At 39.9% G+C, this 24,502-nt stretch overlaps 1 protein-coding gene across 1 annotated transcript in view; it reads left to right on the top strand.

The window, feature by feature from the left end:
• The window catches only part of PLD5 (phospholipase D family member 5), a 394,479-nt gene that overhangs the window by 232,354 nt on the left and 137,623 nt on the right, over positions 1–24,502 (top strand). The window contains exons 3-4 of the mRNA XM_070474362.1: positions 2,872–3,040; positions 22,504–22,615. Of these exons, the coding sequence (XP_070330463.1) occupies positions 2,872–3,040; positions 22,504–22,615 (281 nt within the window). The remainder of the gene's footprint in view (positions 1–2,871; positions 3,041–22,503; positions 22,616–24,502) is intronic.

Raw genomic sequence — 24,502 nt, 5'->3', positions numbered from 1 at the left:
GGAATGTTAAATTTCAGTTAGAGATGAAGGAAAATAAAGATCAAGCTCACAGGTCACCCTAAATTCTATTCATGCATCCAAGATTAAGAATATCTGGTGTAAAGATTTCTAAAAGAAATTGGGAATCCGTATGGTATGCCTACCAGAAACCATGTGTGTGGTATGAAGAAAGGGGAGGTGCAGAACCACTTACAACTGTACAGTTACTCTATATCCATTGTTGTGTATGTTTGGTTTATCAGGGCTTCTTGACTCTTTTCTTAGTCTTTCTCAGCATGACTTTTATATTGAAGTAAAATTGAAACTACTGAGTTCTATTTGTTAAATGATGTTCTATTTTTATTTTGTTTATTGGGATTCTTTTTTTGTTTGATTTTAAAATATATTCCTTAGTTGTGGGGGGGGACTGACATTGCTGATTAACTGGGATCGTTTCTTCATGCTATGTCTAGCTACTGTTAATATAGATAATTGGACTTTAAGTGTGGGTGGAATTAAAATATCCAGCTTCAACATCTTGCCTTCAAAGGCTTTCTTGTGGATAAAAATATCCCATCTCCACCTTTTTGACCCTCTCCCACTTTGGCTTCCCAAACACTGCGTTCTCCTGGACCTCTCTTGTCTTCCTGACTCTTCTGGTCACTTCTGAATCTTCTCATCTGTTTCACACGCTACTAACCAGGAAAATGTAGACATTCCTCCCACATTAGGTCATGAGCTAGTTTTCTCTTCTTTTTCACCTTGATAATCTCCCTTAATCATGTTCCTTGTCAGTTTCAATGGACCTTTTAGTGACTGTCATCTTCTTTCAATGGTATACAGGTGTGCCGTCCGAGTTAGACTCCTAAAATGTACGTGGTCACTCTCAAAAGCATCACAATTAAGTCCAAGCTTCTCTTCTTGCTTCACAACCACTAGAGTGTGGTCCCTACTGACGTTGCCAGCCTTCTCCACCATGGCAAGCCCCTGCCACAACTCTCCCACCTCACACTCCCCTTGGCCACCCAACTCTCAAGTATCCAGATACACCATGTTTTAAAAGTTCCTCCTTCTTCCTAAAATATCTTTCTCTTCCAGCTCACCTATAAAAATAATTCTATCTTTGCAGACTCAATTCCCACTTTCTTCAGTTCCAGATGCTCCTAACTTAATTACTTTTTCCTTTCTGCTCATGCTCCAGTGGAACTTTAGATGGTGCATTATCCATCTAATTAATCCTCACTCTTGTTTTGCCATTTCTTAAAGTTTACTTCCTATTTAAGTCATTACATATGAGACAAGCTCTTTCACTGGATTATAAATTCCAGAGAACTAGAGAGTTTTGTTGTAGTCCTTTCTGTGTTGTGTACAGTGAGTGATTTGCTTGTTCTGTGCTCCTAACGGCTCCAAAAATTTTTAATTCAATTGTGGGTAGCAGTTGGGTGATAGGACCCTAAATCTGTGGATGTCTGTAAGACGTATACTCAAACCTTATTTGAGCTTGATATTCATCAAATACATAGACATTTTACTATGAGTATTGTTTTTGTTTCTAAAACTGGCTAAATGGAACAAGTCTTATTAAGAGACACAATTAGCAGTTTTATTGAGAAGTTCTGGATTCTACATTGGAAGCTGAAATTCATTCTATAAGTATTTCTTGAGCCCTAATTATGTATCCAGCTCTAGGGATACCTAGCTTTGAATAAAAAAGATCTTTGTTCTGGAAGGGCTTACAGATAACTTCATAAGAGTTTGGAGCTTCCCATCAAGAGTTGCAGGAGAATTTACGTTTCTTAAACTGGAAAAAAAAATTGTTCGTCCCTTTATTAAAATGTTATGCGTCACCTGGGGTAACTTAGAAGTGAAAAGCATACAGCACCAAGGGAAGCCATAGTGTACATGTTGCCAATAAATGAGGAAGTATTGGTATAAAAAGAGAAGGCACATTTATTCGGATGTTACTGGTTGTAGTTTATTTGTTGTTGTTTAGTCTCTGGAAGCCCATTCTGCAATGGTTGTAGTGCTTAGTCGCTCAGCTGTGGGTGACTCTTTGTGATCCCATGGACTGTAGCCCACCAGTCTCCTCTGTCTATGGAATTTTCCAAGCAAGAACGTGTAGTGGGTTGCCATTTCCTTCTCCTGGGGCTCTTCCCCACCCAGGGATCAAACTCGATCTTCTGCATCGGCAAGCAGATTCTTTACCACTGAGCCACCAGGGAAGCCCCTGCAGTTTATTTAGGGCTTGGTTATTGCTATTATTTTATACATTCCCTATCTCCAACTTTAATAAATCCCTGCAGCAGGCAAGTTTTAAAATTTCCTTCTTAGTATCATTTTATGTCTTAAGCTGCAAAGCATTAACAGAGTTTCTAAGCAATAGTAATAGCACTTACTATTTTTATTTTCTAGTAGTAATAAGCCTAACAATGTTTTTGTTTCTGAACTAGTTCTGTTATGTTCAACATTATACTAGAAACTAGAGATATGCAAAATTAATTTATGGTCTTAAGTAGCTCTCAGAAGTAGTATCTTTTTTAAAAATTGCATTACTGTAAGGGGAAAAAAGAAATATTACCAGAGGAAGATGCTTGTGTAGGATACTCTGGATTTTTTCTCAAGGCTAGTTGGACACTGGACATTAGGGATATATACCATGATTTTCTGAAATATGAGTGCTAACTGGGGAGAAGCAAAGCATAAATTCAGAATACAGTAGGTTAGTATAGGTGAAATATTAAAGTCCTGTAATGAAAAATGTAAATATGAGGAACATATACTTTCAGAAAGAGTAAAGAATATTTTTCAGATGTCTCTGTATGTATGTGTAAAGATCTGTGGCTTCAAATTTGACTAGATTTTGTTTGTTTGTTTTTCAAAATCTTTTCTAAGAATTGCCCTGGTGGAAAATATTCCTGAAGGCCTTAACTATTCAGAAAATGCACCATTTCACTTATCACTTTTCCAAGGCTGGATGAACTTACTCAGCATGGCCAAAAAGTCTGTTGACATAGTATCTTCCCATTGGGATCTCAACCACAGTCATCCATCAGCATGTCAGGTAAGCTGAATCCTCTAATGTGTGTGATGATTTGACTTTTGTGCATTTTATAGCCTGTAGTATTCTTGCTTCCACTCCTCAAGTTCAAGTTCATTTTTGCTGTCTATACCCATAGTTCATGTTCATTATTACATTTATATGTATGTGCTATTGTTAATCAATGGTTGCTCAGTTTCTACTAGAATGCCAGGTTTTCAGGGGCAAAGTCACATCTCATCTTTGCAAAGAATAGGCTCTTTATGCTGTATCGGCCAACTTCAGGGGTGTCTTCCCATTGTGGTGTCTGTTGATGGCACATTGCAGAATTCTACTTTGCACAACGTGTGTTTTTTCAGTTCTAATTCTGTAACTGCTTGCTGAGGCATTTATTTGGTTCATTGGTGTCTTAATTTGTCTTTGTGGCACAGAGCCAATTTTTTAAATAATGAAGTCACCCTTTCCAGTATAGCTGTATATTCTTGACTGTCATATTTGGGTGAATAGGAAAAAGAAGTTTACTAGTTATAGGAACAACCTTTAGAAAACGGATTAAATGATTGAAATGACTTCTGAATGAAAAGCTATCTTGGAGATATGAAAAGCTATCTTGGAGATATGAAAATAATCCTGGTAATCATTCGTGTGTTTTCCTTTATGTCGGTACAACCTTGAGAGCACTGAGCTATCAAGTGTATGACCATTGGCCTAAACTTAAATTAGTCATGAGTCCACATGTGTATGTGCTAAGTTGATTCAGTCATGTCCAAATCTTTGCGATCCTATGGACTGTAGCCCGTCAGGTTCCTCTGTCCATGGGATTCTCCAAACAAGGATAGTGAAGTGGGTTGCCATGCCCTCCTCCAAGGAATCTTCCCAACCCAGGGATCGAACCCTCATCTCTTATGTCTCCTGCATTGGCAGGTGTGTTCTTTACCAGTAGCCCCACCTGGGAAGCCCCATGAGTCCACAGTAGATTTGAAAGCCAGCCTGACACATCACCAGTTTTCCGAACTTGGAGAACAGGGAGTGTTTGTAGACTGGGACCTAGTTCTGCTTCCTAGGAGTGCTTTCCTAGTCTACTATTCTCAGAAACTCATTGCTCCACCCCCTGTGCTCTTCTTTCTTTTCCATAAGAAAATAAGTCTGCGTTTGCTTCAGACTTATTTTCTTGGTTGACTTTCTGCCAGTAGAAATCTGAGGCCCAAGAGACCTCTTTTTGTTTTAAACCATCCCTGTCCCTTTTTAAGTAGTCCAAAATGAAACAGCCCCTTAAAAACTTTTGTATACCTTCTATGTATTCAGTGATAATCCATTCTATTAGCAAAAGGCTAATAACTCACAGGTGGGTCTTTTTCTACCTCGGATGGTGATTCAAGATTCTTCAGAACCTCACTCTTCTCACTTCCAGGAGTTATTTGTCTGAGATGGTCTGTCACCTCCCACTTTTAACCCATCAGAAGACTCAGCAAGGACGCTTACAGCCACAACTTTTATTTGCTCTTTACCCTGAGGCCATTTCTCACTTTGAGAATGTTTCGCTAAATTGAGAGACTGTCCTAGATTTTCTGCATTTCTCTCAAAGTTCTGCATGAAAATGAACTAGTTCCTTCTTATCATGTGCCACCAAAGCTTTGATAACCGGCCTGAAAATCACCTTAGCCAGATCTCCAAACCCATTCATCATATTTTCTGTCTCCTACTTTACAGCAGACAGTAGCATTGCTAAACTTTTTACCATTACTTTCTCAAAGACCTGAAAGCAATTTCTTCCCTGTTCTTCCAGCCCTGAGTAACAGAATGAGATTCCAATCCATCCCACCACCCAGTCCCACAGCCAACGCCACATGCTCTAAGTTTTCCCAGCAGTAGTTTCTATTTAATTTTGTTTCACAAACAACTCCAAAAGTTACTTATTATTATTTCCTGTGATTCTGTGAGTTGGCTGACAGTTCTTTGGCTCTAGTAGTGCTGGCTGGCATTACTTATACCGTTTACCGTTGTATGGATGTAGAAGGGCAGCTGAACCTGGGCTGACTGAAGGCCAGACAGGCTTGTTCTCTACATGTGGACACTCATCATTCAGTAATCTAAACCAAGGTTCTTATAGGGCAACTGGATCCCAGGAGAGTGCAAATGAAGACTATAAGACCTCTTAATGCTTGGCCTCCCAGAACTTTAGTACATTCTCTTAGTCCAAAACAGTCACATGGCCAGGCCACAATCACTGGAGGGACAAGAGACTCCAGGAGGGGTATGCATGTACAGGAATGGGAGGAACTGTTGGCAGCCAAATTCCCAGGTGGTTTGTATGCTTGCAGACCTTGGAAAAGAGTTGAACTACATCATTCCAACCTCTTGTTCTGTGAACCCAGCAAACCCTTTTAGTGTTCAGACTCTGAGAGAAGATGGGTCATTAGAGAATGCCATGGCCTTTCTGTGTCATGGCTCATAAAGTTACATTATGGTTAGTATTCAGTACTGCTCACAGGGCAGTGATGAAATGGATGAGTGAGGCTCCCAGTCTGTTTTGCTTAATGGTGCTTAGCATGGTGCTTGATGCATACTAAGTGTTCAGTAAATATTTGTTGAGTAGTAAATATTAAGTAAGGGCTTCCTCAATGGCTCACTGGTAAAGAACCCACCTGCCAATGCAGGAAACATGGGTTTGATCCCTAGATCAGAAAGATCCCCTGAAGAAGAAAATTGCAACCCACTCCAGTATTCTTGCCTGGAGAATTCCATGGACAGAGGAGCCTGGCCAGCTGCAGTCCATGGGATCTCAAAGAGTCAGACATGACTGAGCGACTAAAGATGAATAACAGTAACAACAGCCTGGTTATTATTGAGCTCATCTAGCAAATCTTTAGGAGGAGACCCTGGGTGTGAACTGATATCTTCCGGTAGAATCACTCTACTCCCACCAGAGTTGCCTCTTGACTGCCTCTCATTCTCCTAACAGCCCCAGGCTCCTTTACAGTTTAACACCAACAGGTTTTCTGCAGTTTTGAACTAATTTCGCTTTGCCCCTTTACAAGGAGAAGGCTGCATTTGCAGACTGAGGAATAGAGGGGCTTTACCTGCTTTGGAAATTAAATGGATTCAAGCAGAATGTGAGACTGATTGCATAAATAACTCTCCCTACTCCTGCCTGCTCCTGGCCCTGATTGCCATGCCCTGTGAGAGGTGAACAGGAGAAAGGGGGGAGGTTGACAGCAGTGTTCACAGGGTTCCTACTATGGGCGCATGCAGCAGTGAGCAGTAGCTGAAAGTGAGATCTTAGTTCCCTGACCGAGAATGGATCCCTGGTCACCCAGGTGTAGACCGGAATTCCTGTCCACTGGACCATGAAGGCCAGCAGCTAGAGCCTAAATCCCCAGTCCTTACCTGTCTTGAAAAGAAAATTCTGACAAGGAGGTGGAAGGAAAAAGAGAAAATCAGAGTACAACACAGAAAGAAGCATGGGCAAACTCTGGAAGAGAGTTGCACCTTTGAAAAATTTAAATCCTTTGTAAGGGGGCACTTTGTCTTTGTCTACGCTCACTAGGTCTTTGTCCACCCTCTGGCCGTCATCTTGTTTTGCGCCTCTGATTAATTTGTCTCACGACCCTCCCCAAGATGTGCACGTACCCCTCTGCCAAGTTGGAGTCCAGCTCAAGGTGTCTGGGAAGGAAAATTGCAAGACATATGGCCTGGTGGCCGTCCCCTGCCTTTTGACCCCCAAGGAGTCCTTCTGTGCATGTGTAGTATCTCCCTTGCCCCAAGGACAAAAAAATACACCACGTCCTGATCCTTTTCTCAAAGAGAGTTTAGTGCCTCTTTGTGGTTGCCATGACTGTTATCTTCAGGTGTCCACAGGAGACAAATCCTGGCTCTTTACCCTGTTTCTGTTGTTATTTCTGTTTTGGAGAATAAACAGGAGGGTGATCATAAACGTCTAACCTGGAACCCACCTATCTCATGTCTCAGGAAATGCAGATAGGAAGCTAGTTGTAAGTGTCCAGCCTGAAGCCACCTTTTTCCTGCCCCATGAAATGTAAACAGGGGGCCAACTGTAAATGCCTAACTTGGATCTCATCTATCTCCTGCCTCAGTATGGCAACAAGACAGTGATTTTTCTCCTCTTCCTCTGGTCCATTGGTGGCCAAGTGACTGCCACTGGTCAGACACCAGGCACGGACTGTGGTCTTTAAAGAAAGAGCAAGCTTTTCTTGCTTGGAATAGAGTGCTTGCTGCCCAATTTGCTCCATTTCCCATCTCCCCTCATCTGACCCTTAAGTCCTAGAGCAGTGTTCACAGAAGGACTTAGGATACAAAGGCCCAGAAGAACTTGTCCAAGTACCACATGTCTTGGGCTTTCAAAGATTATTTTTAGAGCCTGGCTCACTCCTTCCTACCCTCTCACCACACCATAGGGGTAGTTGTACAGAGATCAGAAATGGAAAAAAGAAAGGTCTTTGCTGCCAGCTTTTTCTTTTCAGGTATTCTTGCAGGACCCATATCCTGTTCTCTCCAGGCCATCAAGTTTTACCATTTCTACAAAGGAAGGTACTGACTGAAAGACCATTTGATTTAAATTCTACCTGATTTTATCTTTCAAATGGAAATAGAAAATTCAAGATTTTACCCAAATTTTAAATTTGAGGTGACTAACCTTTGGACCTTTTGGTTTTACCATGCCCTCATAATTACTGGGATATGGTTATTGATTGGCTTATTGCACACAGAAGACAAACAATTTCTTACTGAGCTAAGAAAAAGAAATTCACACCTTAATTACTCAAGTGAGCTAACTAAAATTTTTTAAGGTGATCCAGTATCATGAAAATTAACTCAATTTTGAAGCTTTTTTTCATTAATATATTTTTAAAAGAAAATATTTTTATTTCGAGGAACACAATATTTACTCCTAAACCAACAGAGTCTGAAAATTCCTAAGTGAGAACCATAAATGGTAACTAGATAAGTAGGAACTATAATTGAAAAGCAGCCCATCTACTTATCATCCTGCAGCTGTAAGCAAAATATACCAAGGAATGGTATAGCCAGTGGCAGGCAGGCCCCAGCTCAGCAGAAAGGGGACACAGATAAACATGGCACATGACATCTGTGTGTTCTCTGGATGTCTGTGTTCTCTCTGGATGCCATTTCACAAGAGTGAGCTTTGTGTGTGCTAAGTCGCTTCAGTTGTGTCTGGCTCTTTGCGACCCCGTGGACAGTAGCCCCCCAGGCTCCTCTGTCCATGGGATTCTCCAGGTAAGAATACTGGAGTGGGTTGCTGTGCTTTCCTCCAGGGGATCTTCCTGACCCAGGGATTGAGCCCATGTCTCTTACATCTTCTGAAGTGGCAGGCAGGTTCTTTATCACTAGCACCACCTGGGAAGCCCAAGAGTGAGCTATGGTCATTACTAACAGAATGATGAAAGCCTATCTCTTTCTTTTTTCATTTGCCTGGAAACAGAAGCCCTCATTAAAAATGCATTTTAATCTGTGTCACCAGAGGGTTGCTGGTTTAATTCCCACCCTGAAAAACTCATTTTGTCTTTCCTGCCTTGCACTGGGTATTGCTAATCTTTTGGTAGTTGTTTCCTCCTGTGCTAAAAGAAACTGGGCAGTGACCTCCCTCTACATCACAGTCATGTTAAGGGCTAGTGTGGTCTACAGTTCCATGGAAATTATATTTTCATGTTTAATCAAAATGCATGGTTGAGCTAAGGGTTTTGTTTCTTTCTGTCTAGATGATGAGTTTACACAGTGAAATATTGAATTTCTAGGATAATTTGATTGCTAATTTATGGGATAAAATGATGGAGTTTTATGAAATCAAGACTGTTTAGGAAAAGCCAGAAAATATGCTTTGGCAAAGGCTTATTAGTAGAGCTACCCAATTCATTGATCATAAAAATCCTATTCTCTATGAGTTTGCTGGAAGAAACCAAAAAACTAATTAATGAGCTATGACTGAATCTTTTTTCCCCCTTTTATTCTTTTATTAAAATTGATTAATTTATTTTAATTGGAGGCTAATTACTTCACAATATTGTGGTGGTTTTTGCTGTACATTGACATGAATCAGCCATGGGTATACATGTGCCCCCCATCCCGAACCCCCTTCCCACCTCTCTCCCCATTCCACCCCTCGGGATTGTCCCAGTGTACCAGCTTTGAATGCCCTATTTCATGCTTCGAACTTGGACTGGTCATCTATTTTACATATGACAGTATACATGTTTTAATGCTATTCTCTCAAATCATCCCACCCTCGCCTTCTCCCACAGAGTCCAAAAGTCTGTTCTTTATATATGCGTCTCTTTTACTGTCTCACATATAGGGTCATCATTACCATCTTTCTAAATTCCAATATATATGCGTGGATATACTGTATTGGTTTTTTTCTTTCTGACTTACTTCGTTCTGTATAATAGGCTCCAGTTTCATCCACCTCATTCAGTTCAGCTGCTCAGTTATGTCTGACTCTTTGCAACCCCATGAACTGCAGCATGCCAGGCCTCCCTGTCCATCACCAACTCCTGGAGTTTACTCAAACTTATGTCCATTCAGTGGGTGATGCCATACAAGAATATTCAGGACTGATCTCCTTTAGGGTGGACTGGTTGGATCTCCTTGCAGTTCAAGGGACTCTTAAGGGTCTTCTCCAAAGGAATACATCAAGGCTGTATATTGTCACCCTGCTTATTTAACTTAAATGCAGAATACATCATGAGAAACGCTGGGCTGGAGGAAGCACACGCTGGAATCAAGATTTCCAGGAGAAATATCAATAACGTCAGATATGCAGATGACACCACCCTTATGGCAGAAAGTGAAGAAGAACTAAAGAGCCTCTTGACAAAAGTGAAAGAGGAGAGTGAAAACTTGGCTTAAAGCTCAACATTCAGAAAACAAAGATCATGGCATCCAGTCCCATCACTTCATGGAAGATAGATGGGGAAACAGTGGAAACAGTGGCTGACTTTATTTTTCTGGGCTCCAAAATCACTGCAGATGGTGATTGCAGCCATGAAATTAAAAGACGCTTACTCCTCAGAAGGAAAGTTATGACCAACCTAGACAGCATATTAAAAAGCAGAGACATTACTTTGCCAACAAAGGTCCATCTAGTCAAGGCTATGGTTTTTCCAGTGGTCATGTATGGATGTGAGAGTTGGACTATAAAGAAAGCTGATCACCAAAGAATTGATGCTTTTAAACTGTGGTGTTGGAGAAGACTCTTGAGAGTCCCTTGGACTACAAGGAGATCCAACCAGTCCATCCTAAAGGAGATCAGTCCTGGGTGTTCATTGGAAGGACTGATGTTGAAGCTGAAACTCCAATACTTTGGCCACCCAATGTGAAGAGCTGACTCATTGGAAAAGATCCTGATGCTGGGAAAGATTGAAGGCAGGACAAGGGGATGACATAGGATGAGATGGTTGGATGGCATCACTGACTCAATGGACATGGGTTTGGGTGGACTGCGGGAGTTGGTGATGGACAGGGAGGCCTGGCATGCTGTGGTTCATGGGGTCGCAGAGTCGGACATGACTGAGCGACTGAACTGAACTAGAACTGATTCAAATATGTTCTTTTTAATAATTGAGTAATATTCCATTGTGTATATGTACCACAACCTTCTTATCCATTTGTCTGCTGATAGACATCTAGGTTGCTTCCATGTCCCAGATATTGTAAACTGTGCTGTGATGAACATTGGTGTACATGTGTCTCTTTCAGATCTAGTTTCCTTGGTGTGTATGCCCAGGAGTGGTATTGCTGGGTAATATGGCAGTTCTATTTCAAGTTTTTTAAGGAATCTCCACACTCTTCTCCATAGTGGCTGTACTAGTTTGCATTCCCATCAACAGTGTGAGAGGGTTCCCTTTTCTCCGCACCCTCTCCAGCATTTATTGTTTGTAGACTTTTTGATAGCAGTCATTCTGACCGGCGTGAGATGGTACCTCATTGTGGTTTTGATTTGCATTTCTCTGATAATGAGGGAGGTTGAGCATCTTTTCATGTGTTTGTTAGCCATCTGTATGTCTTCTTTGGAGAAATGTCTGTTTAGTTCTTTGGCCCATTTTTGATTGGGTCATTTATTTTCCTGGTATTGAGCTGCAAGAGCTGTTTATATATTTTTGAGATTCTTTGTCGCTTCATTTGCTATTATTATCTCCCACTCTGAAGGCTGATTTTCCACCTTGCTTTTAGTTTATTTCGTTTTGCAAAAGCTTTTAAGTTTCATTAGGTTCCATTTGTTTATTTTTGCTTTTATTTCCATTACTCTGGGAGGTGGGTCATAGAGGATCTTGCTGTGATTTATGTCAGAGAGTGTTTTGTCTATATTTTCCTCTAGGAGTTTTATAGTTTCTGGTCTCACATTTAGATCTTTAATCCATTTTGAGTTTATTTTTATGTATGGTTTTAAAAAGTATTCTGGTTTTATTCTTTACAGGTGGTTGACCAGTTTTCCCAGCACAACTTGTTAAAGAGATTGTCTTTTCTCTATTGTATATTATTGTCTCTTTTGTCAAAGATAAGGTGTCCATAGGTGCATGGATTTATCTCTGGGCTTTTTTAAAGAGATGTATTTATATGAAATCAATTAGTTACTGGTCTACAGTGAACCATGATGAGGTATCACAGCTGTTTAATTTTGAAAAACTATGATTTTAAAAATATAACAGTATTTGCTCAATTTAGGAAGTAGCATGTTTGGAACTTTAATGATCCAGGAGGTTGTTTTGAAATGCATAAGTCAGAATTCTTTCTCTAGACAATACATGATAGGCAGTTATCAGTGGTAGACAGACTGTAGAGTCAGGAGCACAGCTTATATTTCTTTTTATCCACTTATTGGCTGTGTGACTTTGAGTTAGATGCTGAACTCTCTGTGCCTCAGTTTTCTCGTCAGCAAAATCAAGGTGATAACAGAACCTACCTCATAGGTCATTGTGTAGATTAAATTAGTTAATATGCAAAAAGGGCATAGAATAGTCTTTGACCATTTATTGCCTGTGTTAGTGTTTATTACTGAATTCATGAATGTTATTCACAATGATTTATTTGGGTACACACTACAAATCTGGTTCAAGTCAGTTTAATTATAGTAACAAATAATGAGTTCTCACTGGGTGCTTTATACTATGCTAGAATCCAACATGATTACCATGTAAAATTAAAAGAGGAATTTAATTTCTACAAATGTGGGACTCATTCTGGTCCTCTCTGTTTCTTAGTGAATTCCTGCTGCTTCTCTATGCTTTTGCTTCCCCATCTGTTGAATAATTCTAATTATATTCTTGCTTGCTTTCCAGTATATTTCCAAGGGAAATCATCATTCAGATATAAACTCATAAACACTATGATTAGCAAGAGTTTAACCTCTTTGATTCTTTTAGAATCCAATCAAAGAGACATGAATAAATCATGAATCCAAGGAGATTCTTCTCAATTATTAATGTTTTCATTAAATAATAACTTTTCTTTTAAATTGTCTTATCTTAGTTTTGTTTGCCTATATGCTGTTTTCTCTCTAGACTTTCACTTTCCTAAGGTCAATTTATGTTTTTGGAAATTTCTTTTTAAAAAAATAAGTTGGATTTTTTTTCCCATTAGAATATTAATTTTGTTGTTGTTCAGTCACTCAGTTGTGTCCAACTCTTTATGACCCTGTGAAATACTAATAGTTCCTTACTATAAAAGAAAAAAACCCAGAAATTACAGAGAAACGAAAGAGAACAAAATCATCCATGTGATCATCAGCAAACATTTTGTAATGGTTATTTTAGGCATAATTATATACATGGGCTCATATAAAGAAACTTGTATCTTAATTTTGAACTTAATGTCACACCATAAATATCTTTCCATGCTATTAGAAGCCCTGGTAAACATCGTTTTAAATTGGCTGCCTAATATACAAATGTAGTGTACATACCAGATTAAACATATATAACTATTTCTCTATTATTGAACATTTAAGCTATTTCTTTTTTAGGAAATGAATTCTCTTGCAGACAATATTTCTGTGCAAACCATTGTTTTCTTTTTGCTCATTTACTCAGTATCCATTCTTAGAAATAGGGTTAGGGTTAGAGGGCTAAAGAGTCTGAACTGGTTTCTTAAAACATTGGGGGAGGGAACATGTAGAAAACTCTCATGGCTGCTACCTAGGAAAGCTGGGACCACTGGGAGAGAGGACTTGAAGGAATTTTACTTCCGTCCTGTGCAGGGCTCTTTGCTGGCTGAGAAGTGATTGTGGAAGAGCTGCAGTGTTGGGCACATCTTGGCATTCCTCCCTCGCCCCAGTCACATCACAGGCCACCATCTCGTGCAGGTCCATCCACACTCTTGCCCATACTGCTGAATGTTCTGCCAAGATTTCACGTTGTCCACCCACCTTTTGCAGCCAGACTGGACTCTGGAGCAGCCTTAAGGCTACTTCCTAGTACTGTAGGAATCCAGCTGCTCAGGTCCCTGTGATAAGTATGATTCTCCTGATACTAATTCCTTGCAATTTCCTGCCCCTTTACTGGTATGATGAAGCTATTCATCTCTCTTCATCTGTCCCTGATGGGGATGGCTTTGTTCATATCCAAGGGGTGCATAATTGTGAATAACCATCGTTAGGCAACGTCTTGATGATTAACTCTTCTGAATAATTAAATCTCTTAATGGGATGGATCCTGGACTGGCAGCCAGCATGTCTACATAGCAGATACTCTTTGCTGTTATCAAGCAGGTAATTGTTGTTGCTCATCACCCAAAAAGTGGGCATTCTCAGCTAAGTTGTTGGGTCTGTGACACTGAGTTCCCAAAGCTATGATTGATCCAGGACCACAAGACATTTGTGAACTGATGTAATGGCCAACATCTTGTGGCTTCATATAAGGAATTCTATACTCCTTCGGCATGTTCTGAGGGCAGCCAAAGTCTCTGGCCACCATCCCCAACTCTACTGTTTTCTTTAGCCCACATCTAACCATCCAGTTCATTGCTGTGCTATCTCATAATACCTGAGATCATTCCCCCTCTGCCTTTTTTTTTTACTTTAATTGACTCTGCTGTAGCTCAGGTCACGTATCTCACACTAACCTTCTAATTTCTCTTTCAGCCTTCAGGCTTGCCCTGTACCAGTCCTTCTCCACTTTATAGTCAAGAGTTTTCTTTCAGAACAGAAATTTGACTATGCCCTTCTCTAGGTAAAATCCTTTAGGGGTCCATACTTCTTTTCAGATGATGTGTAGATGCTTTGCCCAGGCTTACAAGACCCTTCATGATGTGTTCCTCCTTAGGTCCCTGCCACAGACCTCCACCCGGAATACTTTTTCTTTCTTCCTCCTTTTGAGGGAACTTTCCTTGCATGTCATGGGCTGGGTTATTAGTGTTCTTACTATTTCCTCTAGGTCTGTACCTTGTCCACCTAACATTGGACACATTGGGCTGTATTTTCTTGTTATCATGTATCTCCAAGATGTATTAAGGTCCCCGGTACATAGCATACATCCAGTAAATGAATTTGCTCAAAAGACACTTTTCTTTGTCTTGAGGGTATTTGAGAGTAAAAGTTGACACTGACAAATATATGTCAGTCATATATCTGAGTTCAGACCCCTGGCAGACTTTGTATATTTCAGTAAATATAATAGATAAATAAGAAAATTTTAGTAACTGTTCCAAACTGTAAACAACTTTTTCCCAGTAAATGTAGTACCAAAAATTTTGAATGTGCTGGGTCTTCATTGCCCTGCATGTGGGCATTTTCTAGTCGCAGTGACCTGACTCTAGTTGGGGCGCACAGGCTTCTCCTTGTGGTGGCTTCTCTTATTGTGGAGCACAGACTCTAGGGCACATGGGCTTCAGTAGTTGCAAAACACAGGCTCTGGGGCTTGGGTTCAGTAATTGTGCTGCATGGGTTTAGTTGCTCCAAGGCATACAGAATCTTCCCAGACCAGGGCTCAAACCTGTGTCCCCTGTATTGGCAGGCAGACTCTTTACCACTGGGCCACAAGGAAAGTCCTGATTTAAACCTTTTATCCCAAGTGTGTGTGTGTACTTATATAATCATAAGTACACACACACACACATTTTGGTGCCTTTGTTTCCTTGGGATGGGCCTCTAGATATGAGATTCCTGAGTGGAAGAAAAGCAGAATGTTAGAGTACTCTTTCCCAAAATTGCTGACAAGAGAATATGCTGCCCCTTGTAAATTATTTCTCAATGTCTTTGAGCACAAAGAGAGATCTCATTATCGCTTTGCATTCTGCTTCGCTTGTTGACATAAAGCATCTCTTTATGTCATGGAAAATCCCACGGATGGAGAAGCCTGGTAGACTACAGTCCATGGGGTTACAAAGAGTTGGACACAACTGAGTGACTTCACTTTATGTTTGCTAGCCATGTAGGCTTGTTCTTCTTAGACATTTTTTTTCCTAATCCTTCCCACCAAGAAATTTAATACCACAGAGATATTGCATATTTACTGTATGTGTATCAGTGTTTTATTAATAAAAAGTGTAACTTTCATTTTCACAAACATCTCTACTCTCACACAGTTCAGTTCAGTCGCTCAGTCATGTCCAACTCTTTGCGACCCCATGAATCACAGCACGCCGGGCCTCCCTGTCCATCACCAACTCCTGGAGTCCACCCAAACCCATGTCCATTGAGTCGATGATGCCATCTAACCATCTCATCCTCTGTCATCCCCTTCTCCTCCTGCCCTCAATTTTTCCCAGCATCAGGGTCTTTTCAAATGAGTCAGCTTTTTGCATCAGGTGGCCAAAGTACTGGAGTTTCAGCTTCAACATCAGTCCTTCCAATGAACACCCAGGACTGATCTCCTTTAGGATAGACTGGTTGGATCTCCTTGTAGTCCAAGGAACTCTCAAGAGTCTTCTCCAACACCACAGTTCAAAAGCATCAGTTCTTCAGTGCTCAGCTTTCTTCACAGTCCAACTCTCACATCCATACATGATCACTGGAAAAACCATAGCCTTGACTAGATGGACCTTTGTTGGCAAAGTAATGTCTCTGCTTTTTAATATGCTGTCTAGGTTGGTCATAACTTTCCTTCCAACGAGTAAGTGTCTTTTAATTTCACACTGCAATCACCATCTACAGTGATTTTGGAGCCCAGAAAAATAAAGTCAGCCACTGTTTCCACTGTTTCCCCATCTATCTTCCATGAAGTGATGGGACTGGATGCCATGATCTTAGTTTTCTGAATGTTGAGCTTTAAGCCAACTTTTTCACTCTCCTCTTTCACTTTCATCAAGAGGCTCTTTAGTTCTTCACTTTCTGCCATAAGGGTGGTGTCATCTGCATATCTGAGGTTATTGATATTTCTCCTGGAAATCTTGATTCCAGCTTGTGCTTCCTCCAGCCCAGTGTTTCTCATGATGTACTCTGCATATAAGTTAAATAAGCAGGGTGACAATATACAGCCTTGACATACTCCTTTTCCTATTTGGAACCAGTCTGTTGTTCCATGTCCAGTTCTGACTGTTGCTTCCTGACCTGCATACAGACTTCTCAAGAGGCAGGTCAGGTAGTCTGGTATGCCCATCTCTTTCAGAATTTCCCACAATATATTGTGATCCACACAGTCAAAGGCTTTGGCATAGTCAATAGAATGGAAATAGATATTTTTCTGGAACTCTCTTGCTTTTTCGATGATCCATCGGATGTTGGCAATTTGATCTCTGGTTCCTCTGCCTTTTCTAAAACCAGCTTGAACATCTGGAAGTTCACAGTTCACGTATTGCTGAAGCCTGGCTTGGAGAATTTTAAGCATTACTTTACTAGCAGGAAAGAATCAGTTGTTAGTCCCTTTAGGGTAATAGCACCCCTATAGGGAATGCATGTAATAGATTCTTAGTAGGCCTTCTGCTAAAATGTGTCTCTTCTAAGAATTCTTAATTAGCAAATACATCAAACACATATCCATACCACACTGCTAACCAATTATTTCTTCCCATCATCTTCCTTCTTGGCTTTCAGTGTTATTTACTATTTGGTTAGAGCCCTTCACTGCATATGTTCTTCATATGGGTTATATAGTAATACAGTCTCTAAACCTGTAAATATCTGAAAATATTTTTTTCTTTCATGCTGGCAGTAAAATTCTTGACTAGGTAAAACATTCCTGGGCATCACTGTTTTTCTTCCATAGTCTCTCACCACCAAATGCTGGTTTAGTGTTGCCAACATTTAGCTCCATGCTAATCTAATCTATTTTCCCTGATAGTTACCTTTTTGCTTTGTTTTGTTTTGTTTTTGGCGAGGAGTTTGTAAGAATTCCTCTCTTTCCTTGGTGTTGATTTATTTTATAGAATGTGCATATATGTGACTATCCACATTATATTTGCCTCTGTCTTCAATTATCTTTTCGACACATAAATCTATATCTTTTCTCAAGTTAGACACATTTTTCTTCTTTTATTGCAAACCCCTCCTTTTTGTCTCTTTTTCTCTTCCAATACACCTATTAGCCACATGATGCGTGTGTGTGAGCTAAGTCACTGCAGTTGTGTCTGACTCTTTGTGACCCCATGGACTGTAGCCCGCCAGGCTCCTCTGTCCATAGGATTCTCCAGGCAAGAATACTGGAGTGGGTTGCCCTGCCCTCCTCCAGGGGATCTTCCTGATCCAGGGATTGAACCCGTGCCTCCCATGTCTCCTGCATTGGCAGGTGGGTTCTTTACCACTAGCACCACCTGGGAAGCCCTAGCCACATGGTATATATCTTCAATTTATCCATCTCCCTTTCCTCCCCTGGTCACCATATGTTTCCATGTATGTGTGTGTGCCTGCTTGTTTGTGCTTTGAGATATTTCTTCCATTCCATCTTTGGGCCACTGAGTTGGATCTCAACAGTATTCTTTAATTATTTTTCTAGTTTAGCTCTAGATTGTAGAGTGTTAGTCCAGCCGTGTCTGACTGTCCTTGAGTGCTCACATTGTCTCTTAGCTCTACCACCTGTCTTCTTGCGCCCATTGTGTCCAAGCATCTCTCTTGCTGGATCCTCTTAAGTGTATTGGTGTTTGATTTTATCAGCTTATTACTGGCTTTCTTTCAAGTGAAGGAGGGGCTGTATTAGATGGTTAACCTGTCTATCACAGGTCAACTGAAGAGCATCTTCCCTCCCCACCGCCGCCCCCTGTAATAGTTCACGTTCCCAGCCCCAGGCCTCGGGATTTGCCCCGGCTCCTGTGTAGTCTCCTGGAGAACGGGAGCACTCAAGTCACTCATGTTAGACAGGGACTGACTTTGCAGGCACGTTGGTATCCAGAACCTGACTCTGCTGGTTATTAAATGCCTTCTAGCCCCAGACCTGCTTAGTTCAGAGGAGTTGGATATACTGGAGCTGGGAGGGAAAGGAGAGGAAGAGACTTGGATGTAACTTTCTTTCAGAATACCCCTTCTGAAGAAAGAATACCCCCTTAACATAAAATGGTCATGTAGAGAAAATTACAGTAAATCAGCATATAGAAAATCAGCATATCACTTAATTTTCTTGGACCTGAGTATCCTTATCTATAAAGTGGGGAGATTGGTAGTTTATTGATCTCAAAGATATCTTCCAGCTCTGACATTCTCAATTTCAGTATTCTAATGATTCTACATCATATCTCAATATGATAAAGGGGTAGAGTTCAGTAGTTTTACAGTTGTTTTCTGTGGAGCCCTGGGGAAATGCACAAGAGGACAGAGATGGATTTATGGAGATGCTTAGCTTAAGCTTTCATTTAAATGAAGAGTTTAACTGTTAAAACAAGCTTGGAAACCATTGCCATATTCTATATCATCTCCAAAATTAATCTTACAGAGCATGACTTTATTCTGATTTCTCTTCAGTATTTTTGTTTTTCCCCCTTCACATTTTATTGTGGAATTTTATCCTGCCCATGAGTTGTTTTGGGTCAACAGAAATTGGCAGGATTTATAACCTCTATTCTCTTGTGTTAAGCAGTCTCTTCAGAGTCACAGAGGGGCTGAACTGGATCTCTGTCCTTGGGGTACCACTCCCTCCCTCTCCAGGACCATACTGTCTATCATAAGGTTTTAGCAGATTAAATAAAAAAAAAGAAGGCTTAAAGTAGGTCAATGTGCCTGAGCCACTAGCTTTCTTCAAGATGATTTATTTGAGTTTAAAATGTTGGCTGATGTTTCTCACCAGAAAGAGCAAGTCTTTAAACTACTGATGTTTAAAAGCCAAAGGGACTTTTGTTATTCCTTTATGAAAACATAATGAGTAAATTTAACTCAGAAAGCAGTAGTCCTTACTGCAGATCTCAGCATAGAATAAGTGTTTCATACCTTTTGAAATAATTATATTTTGAATGTCTTAGCAAAAATGTGTGGACTGGGAGGTAAGACACTGTAAACAGGCAAAATTTAATAGTTCTGCCCCAAGCCCAGGTACAGAAATTCTACCCCAGCACAAGTTCATTACAAGTGAGCACTATAATTAAAAATTTTAAGAATCCTTGGTGTAAGTAATCAGCACATATGATAGGCTACCCACGCCAGTATTCTTGGGCTTCCATGGTAGCACATATGGTAATGGGTTCAATCCCTGGCTTTGGAAGATCCCCTGGAGAAGGGAAAGGCTGCCCTGTCCAGTATTCTGGACTGTAGAATTCCACGGATGGTATAGTCCATGGGGTCGCAGAGTCGGACATGGCTGAGGGAAAAGGGCTTCCCTGAGCTATCAGGGAAGTAAAAATAAGGTTTATTTAATGATAGTCTGCCACTATCTGTAGCTTTTGGAGTTTCAGTTTTCATTCGTGTTTGAGAGTTCTGGTCTTCATTTTAAATCTCACAAAAATCACACAGTGGGAATCAATTTAAGGCACACAGCCAGAAATACAGATAGGTTAGAAGATCTCCTGTGTTTCATTTTTGCTAAAAGTATTGTTAACTAAGAACAACAACAACAAAAAAATTTGTTTAGAAACACTGGTTCACTAACCATGGGGACTCACAGAATGCACGAATTACATATGCCCTTTCCCCGAGTGAAAGTGAAAAATGCAAACACTTATGTGACTGTGAGATGACCATGCATCTAGGCTCTAGAAATCTGGGCTATGCAGGCCTCAGCCAGCCTTCCAGGGTGTGTGACAAGAGTATAGCAACTTGGCAGAGTGACAAAGCTAACAGAGAGGAGGTCATGCTGGTGGCAGGCAGCTCGGCAGAAAGCCCCACAAAGTCCCACCAAGGGCATCTTCCCTTACATCCAGTGTCTGAGCCTCTCACTGCCAAGGCCTCACTTCTCCATAGTAAATTTGAAATTTATATAGACCCTGAAATCAGCAAATCAGCAACTGTTTTTTCCCTATCCGTCTCCCTCTGCCTCCTTATATCTCTTTCTCTCTCTCCCCTCTTACTTCTTTATTTAAAAAGCAATTTGTAGCTACCTAATGCCCTCATTCGACCTCCCTTATAGGAAGACCTACTTTGTGGGGAGGCTGCCTCCAGGTTCCACATGTAGACTAATTTGGTCACTTTTTTTCAGGCTTATTTGTTTCTCATGATTTTATTTATTTGTTTATTTTTGGCTGTGCTGTGTCTTCATTGCCGCAGGCGGGCTTTTCTCTACTTGGGGGAAATGGAGGCTACTCTCTAGTTGCTGTGCACAGGCTTCTGATTGCAGTAGCTTCTCTTGTTGAAGAGGATGGGCTCTGGGGCACGCAGGCTCCAGTAGTTATGACACGTGGGTTCAATAGTTGTGGTTCCTGGGCTCTCAACAAGGCTCACTCTGTGGTGATCTTTCCCGATCAAGGATCAAAGTCATGGGATCTTCCCTGCCCAGGGATCAAAGTCGTGTCTCCTACATTGGCAGGTGGATTCTTTACCACTGAGCACCAGGGAAGCCCAAATTTGGTCACTTTTGATGAGTTCCACTTGGGACAACCTTTACCAGCATGGTTAGACAAAAAGGAAACTTCCATGCCTAGCAGGGGTGCAACTCCTCCATCCTCTAACATCTGGGGATGTTGGCTCTTAGGTTGTACTCACCAGCTCCAGGCAGGAGATGGCTGGATTATGCCAGACACTCCTCCCTGCAGTCAGCTGGCACCCTAGCACAGGCATACCAGCCCTTTGCTCCTTCACATTCCAAAGCTTTAGGGTTTTGATCTTTGGTCTCTTTCTTTTCTAAGGCCTAATTGCAGGAATCACTGCTCTGCATCTACATTCCATCCATTTACCTTCTCAGTCTTCAAATTCTTTCTCCATAATCATTATCAATACTCTATTCTAATCAAAGTAAGATTAAACTTTACCACTTGGGGGCCATTAAGACCAAAGCCTTATTGCCTGTTTAGCTTATAAGAGCATTTGAGTTTGTGGCCGAATAACACAAACCTGAAAAACCAATAAAGGAAGACCAGTTCCCTCTTATGATAAGGAGAAGGAGTCTATGAAAACACTATGGAGGCTATGAAAAGAGAAAATAAACAGGATAATGTTGCAATCCACTCACCTGTGATGATGTAAGGAACCCACCACTATGCAGAGTCTCCCCGAGATTGATTTAAAAAAATTTACTTTTTACTATAAAAATTATGTTTGTGAAATCTAATAAAGAAAACTTTTTGTTTTCAGTTTTTTTAGGCTAGGGTAATAATTACAGATTTCTAGTTGAATTCAATAAAACATAAATTTGAAATGAGAAAATGAATCTAGGTAAATCCCTGATAAGTAGTGAAAGTGAAAGTCACTCAGTTGTGTCCAACTTTTTGTGACCCCATGGACTATACAGTCCATGGAATTCTCCAGGCCAGAATACTGGAGTGGGTAGCCTTTCCCTTCTCCAGGGAATCTTCCCAACCCAGGGATTGAACCCAGGTCTCCCACATTGCAGGTGGATTCTTTACCAGCTGAGCCACAAGGGAAACCTGGCAGGCTCCAGTCCGTGGGGTCACAAAGAGTCAAACATAACTGAGCGACTAACACTGGATAAGTAGTCATGATTCCCCCCGTAATGGCTAACACTTAAAGGATACTTACCTACTACTAACCCTTAATCCTCACTAAAACCCTTTAAAGTAAACATTAATATTATCAACATTTCACTGAGGAAGAAAGTGAATTAAGAAATAATTTGTAAATTGGAAAATCAGCTGGAATCTGGGTCTTTCTGGGCCCAGTCACAACTGTTTCATATTCTCTGCCTCTTCATGTGTAGATATTTAAGAGTTCATGAAAAAGTAAAAGAGTAGATTTGCATTGTAGCATTGAAATGATTATTGCAATAATTATTGAGTTGCACAGTACTCAAAAAACAATGTAATCTGTGTTTGTACTCCTACTCTATTTCTATAAACTCTTTTGAAAAAATTTGCCATGAATACCAAGTGCTGAAGTACTTACCTTTTAAAATTTGAATGGATAGTTTTAATTTTCAATGTTTATTTATTCCTATTTAAAACAGCATAATTTTAGGTTTTCTGACTTTGGTTCTGAATGTTTTTTCTAGGGTCAACGTCTTTTCGAAAAGTTGCTCCAACTGACTTCTCAAAGTATTGAAATCAAGCTAGTGAGTGATGTAACAGCTGATTCAAAGGTATTAGAAGCCTTGAGATCAAAGGGTAAGGCCAAGGTTGACATGGTACTCTACCTCTGGGTGTTCTGTTCCAGTCATTTAATTCTATTTAGCGTAGTACATGATTTCTTTTTACACAATTTCTTTATGATCAACACACTTGACTTAGTACACTTCCTGTTTCTCCTTTGAAAAACAGCCTGATTAAAGTTTTTAAATGAGAGAACTAATTAATCAATTCTACTGGGATTTTTAAAATAGTGCTGTTGCATATTAGCTTATGCAAAGTACTCTACTGGCCGTTAGATGATAATTAACTAGAAAGAAGAATCTTTCCCTCTGTAAACACTTCAATGATGTAATTAGAGAGAAGAGCCACTTCTTATCAGAACAAACATTGGATTTCTGGTTTTCTCTTGACCATTAGATGACAGATCTCTTTGTGCTACATGTATTGTTTGAAATAATATAGTCAGAGGTAGGAGTCTATGAGTCATTGCCTTATTCATGACTTTTAAGATAATTCTGCAGGAGACCATCATTTGTTTGGTCACTTTACAATTTGCTTCACACTTTCTGAACACTGAGGATAATTATGAAATAAATTTCTTCATTTTGCTGTATCCTTTGCTAACTGAACTCTCACTTATAAAGTTTTTACTGACTTATAATATATATATAATACACACACACACTGAATTTGCTTGCAGACTGTAAGCCTGTGAAAGACATATAATAAATGTCAGAAATTTATTATTAACAGAAATTATTAATAACAGAAATATTTTGATGAACCATTTGAAATCTGTGTTAGAATACTTCGCTTGGGGTAGCTTTTATTTTTTTTTAGGGAGAGTTCCTTGTCTTTTGGTAAAGTTCCAGGAAGGTTTGTCCTGCAATAGTTCACAAAAGACAGGTAAATGTAAGACTATCTATGAGCAACTTCAGCTGTGAAGGAGTTACTGAGTTTAGAAGTTAATCAGATCCATCCTTCCTCACCTCCCCTGCCCTCACCTTGGCAACCGCAGGTCTGTTCTCTGTGACTGTAGGTGTACATTTCATAGATAGGGTCATTTGTGTCATATTCTAGATTCTACATGAGAGTATTTGTGGTATTTTTCTTTTTCTTTCTGACTTACTTCACTTAATATGATAATCTCTAGTTGCATCCAGGAATCCTAATGAACATTCTTTGGGCATCTTCAGATCATTTTGGCTTCCTCACCACAAAGAATTTACCAAACAGTAAATATTTAATTGGCATTTCCTTGTGATTAAATCTTACTTTGATTAAAGTCAAAACTTTAATATCTGAAATAAGAATATAGCACTTTCATTTTTCTTAATAACTCTGTTTTAAAAATAAACCATTAATTACATTTTATTTCTCCATGATTGTTTAATAACCTGTTGTAAAACAAGAAATGAAAATTGGCAATTATGTGTATTAAATATATCATTTATACTTTTTAAAACAGTTCAGATTTGGGGATCAGCAAGCTTTTCATAGCAACTATTCTGATAAAACTCTAAAATATTACTTGAAAAAGAAAATATGACTTTAACTAGGATAAAATATTTTGATTTCAGGTTTACAAGCATATACAAGGTAGAGGTTGTTTCATATCAGAGGGGCAAACAGCTTTGAAATTAGACATGCTGTCCCTTAATTCCTAATTTTAATTTCCAATTATCTGCTCAGAATTTTAGAAAAAAGATTACCACAGAATAGTTTAATAGTTGATAGAGCTACATCTGGGTGATGCTATTTTTCTAGCACCACAAATGCTAGCTATCTCATAGCAATGCAATCTGCACATTTTAAGTATTGTACAGTAGTACCAAATTTCTCATTATTAATCAGTGTGTTCACAGAATACTTCATAATGCAAAACTTGACCTATAGAGAAAAATCTATTCTATTCTATGCAAA

This window comes from Odocoileus virginianus, chromosome 11 (genome assembly GCF_023699985.2).
Source record: "Odocoileus virginianus isolate 20LAN1187 ecotype Illinois chromosome 11, Ovbor_1.2, whole genome shotgun sequence".
NCBI lineage: Eukaryota > Metazoa > Chordata > Mammalia > Artiodactyla > Cervidae > Odocoileus > Odocoileus virginianus.
The sequence above is the reverse complement of the archived record's forward strand: the minus strand, read 5'-3'. Positions and strand labels throughout refer to the sequence as shown.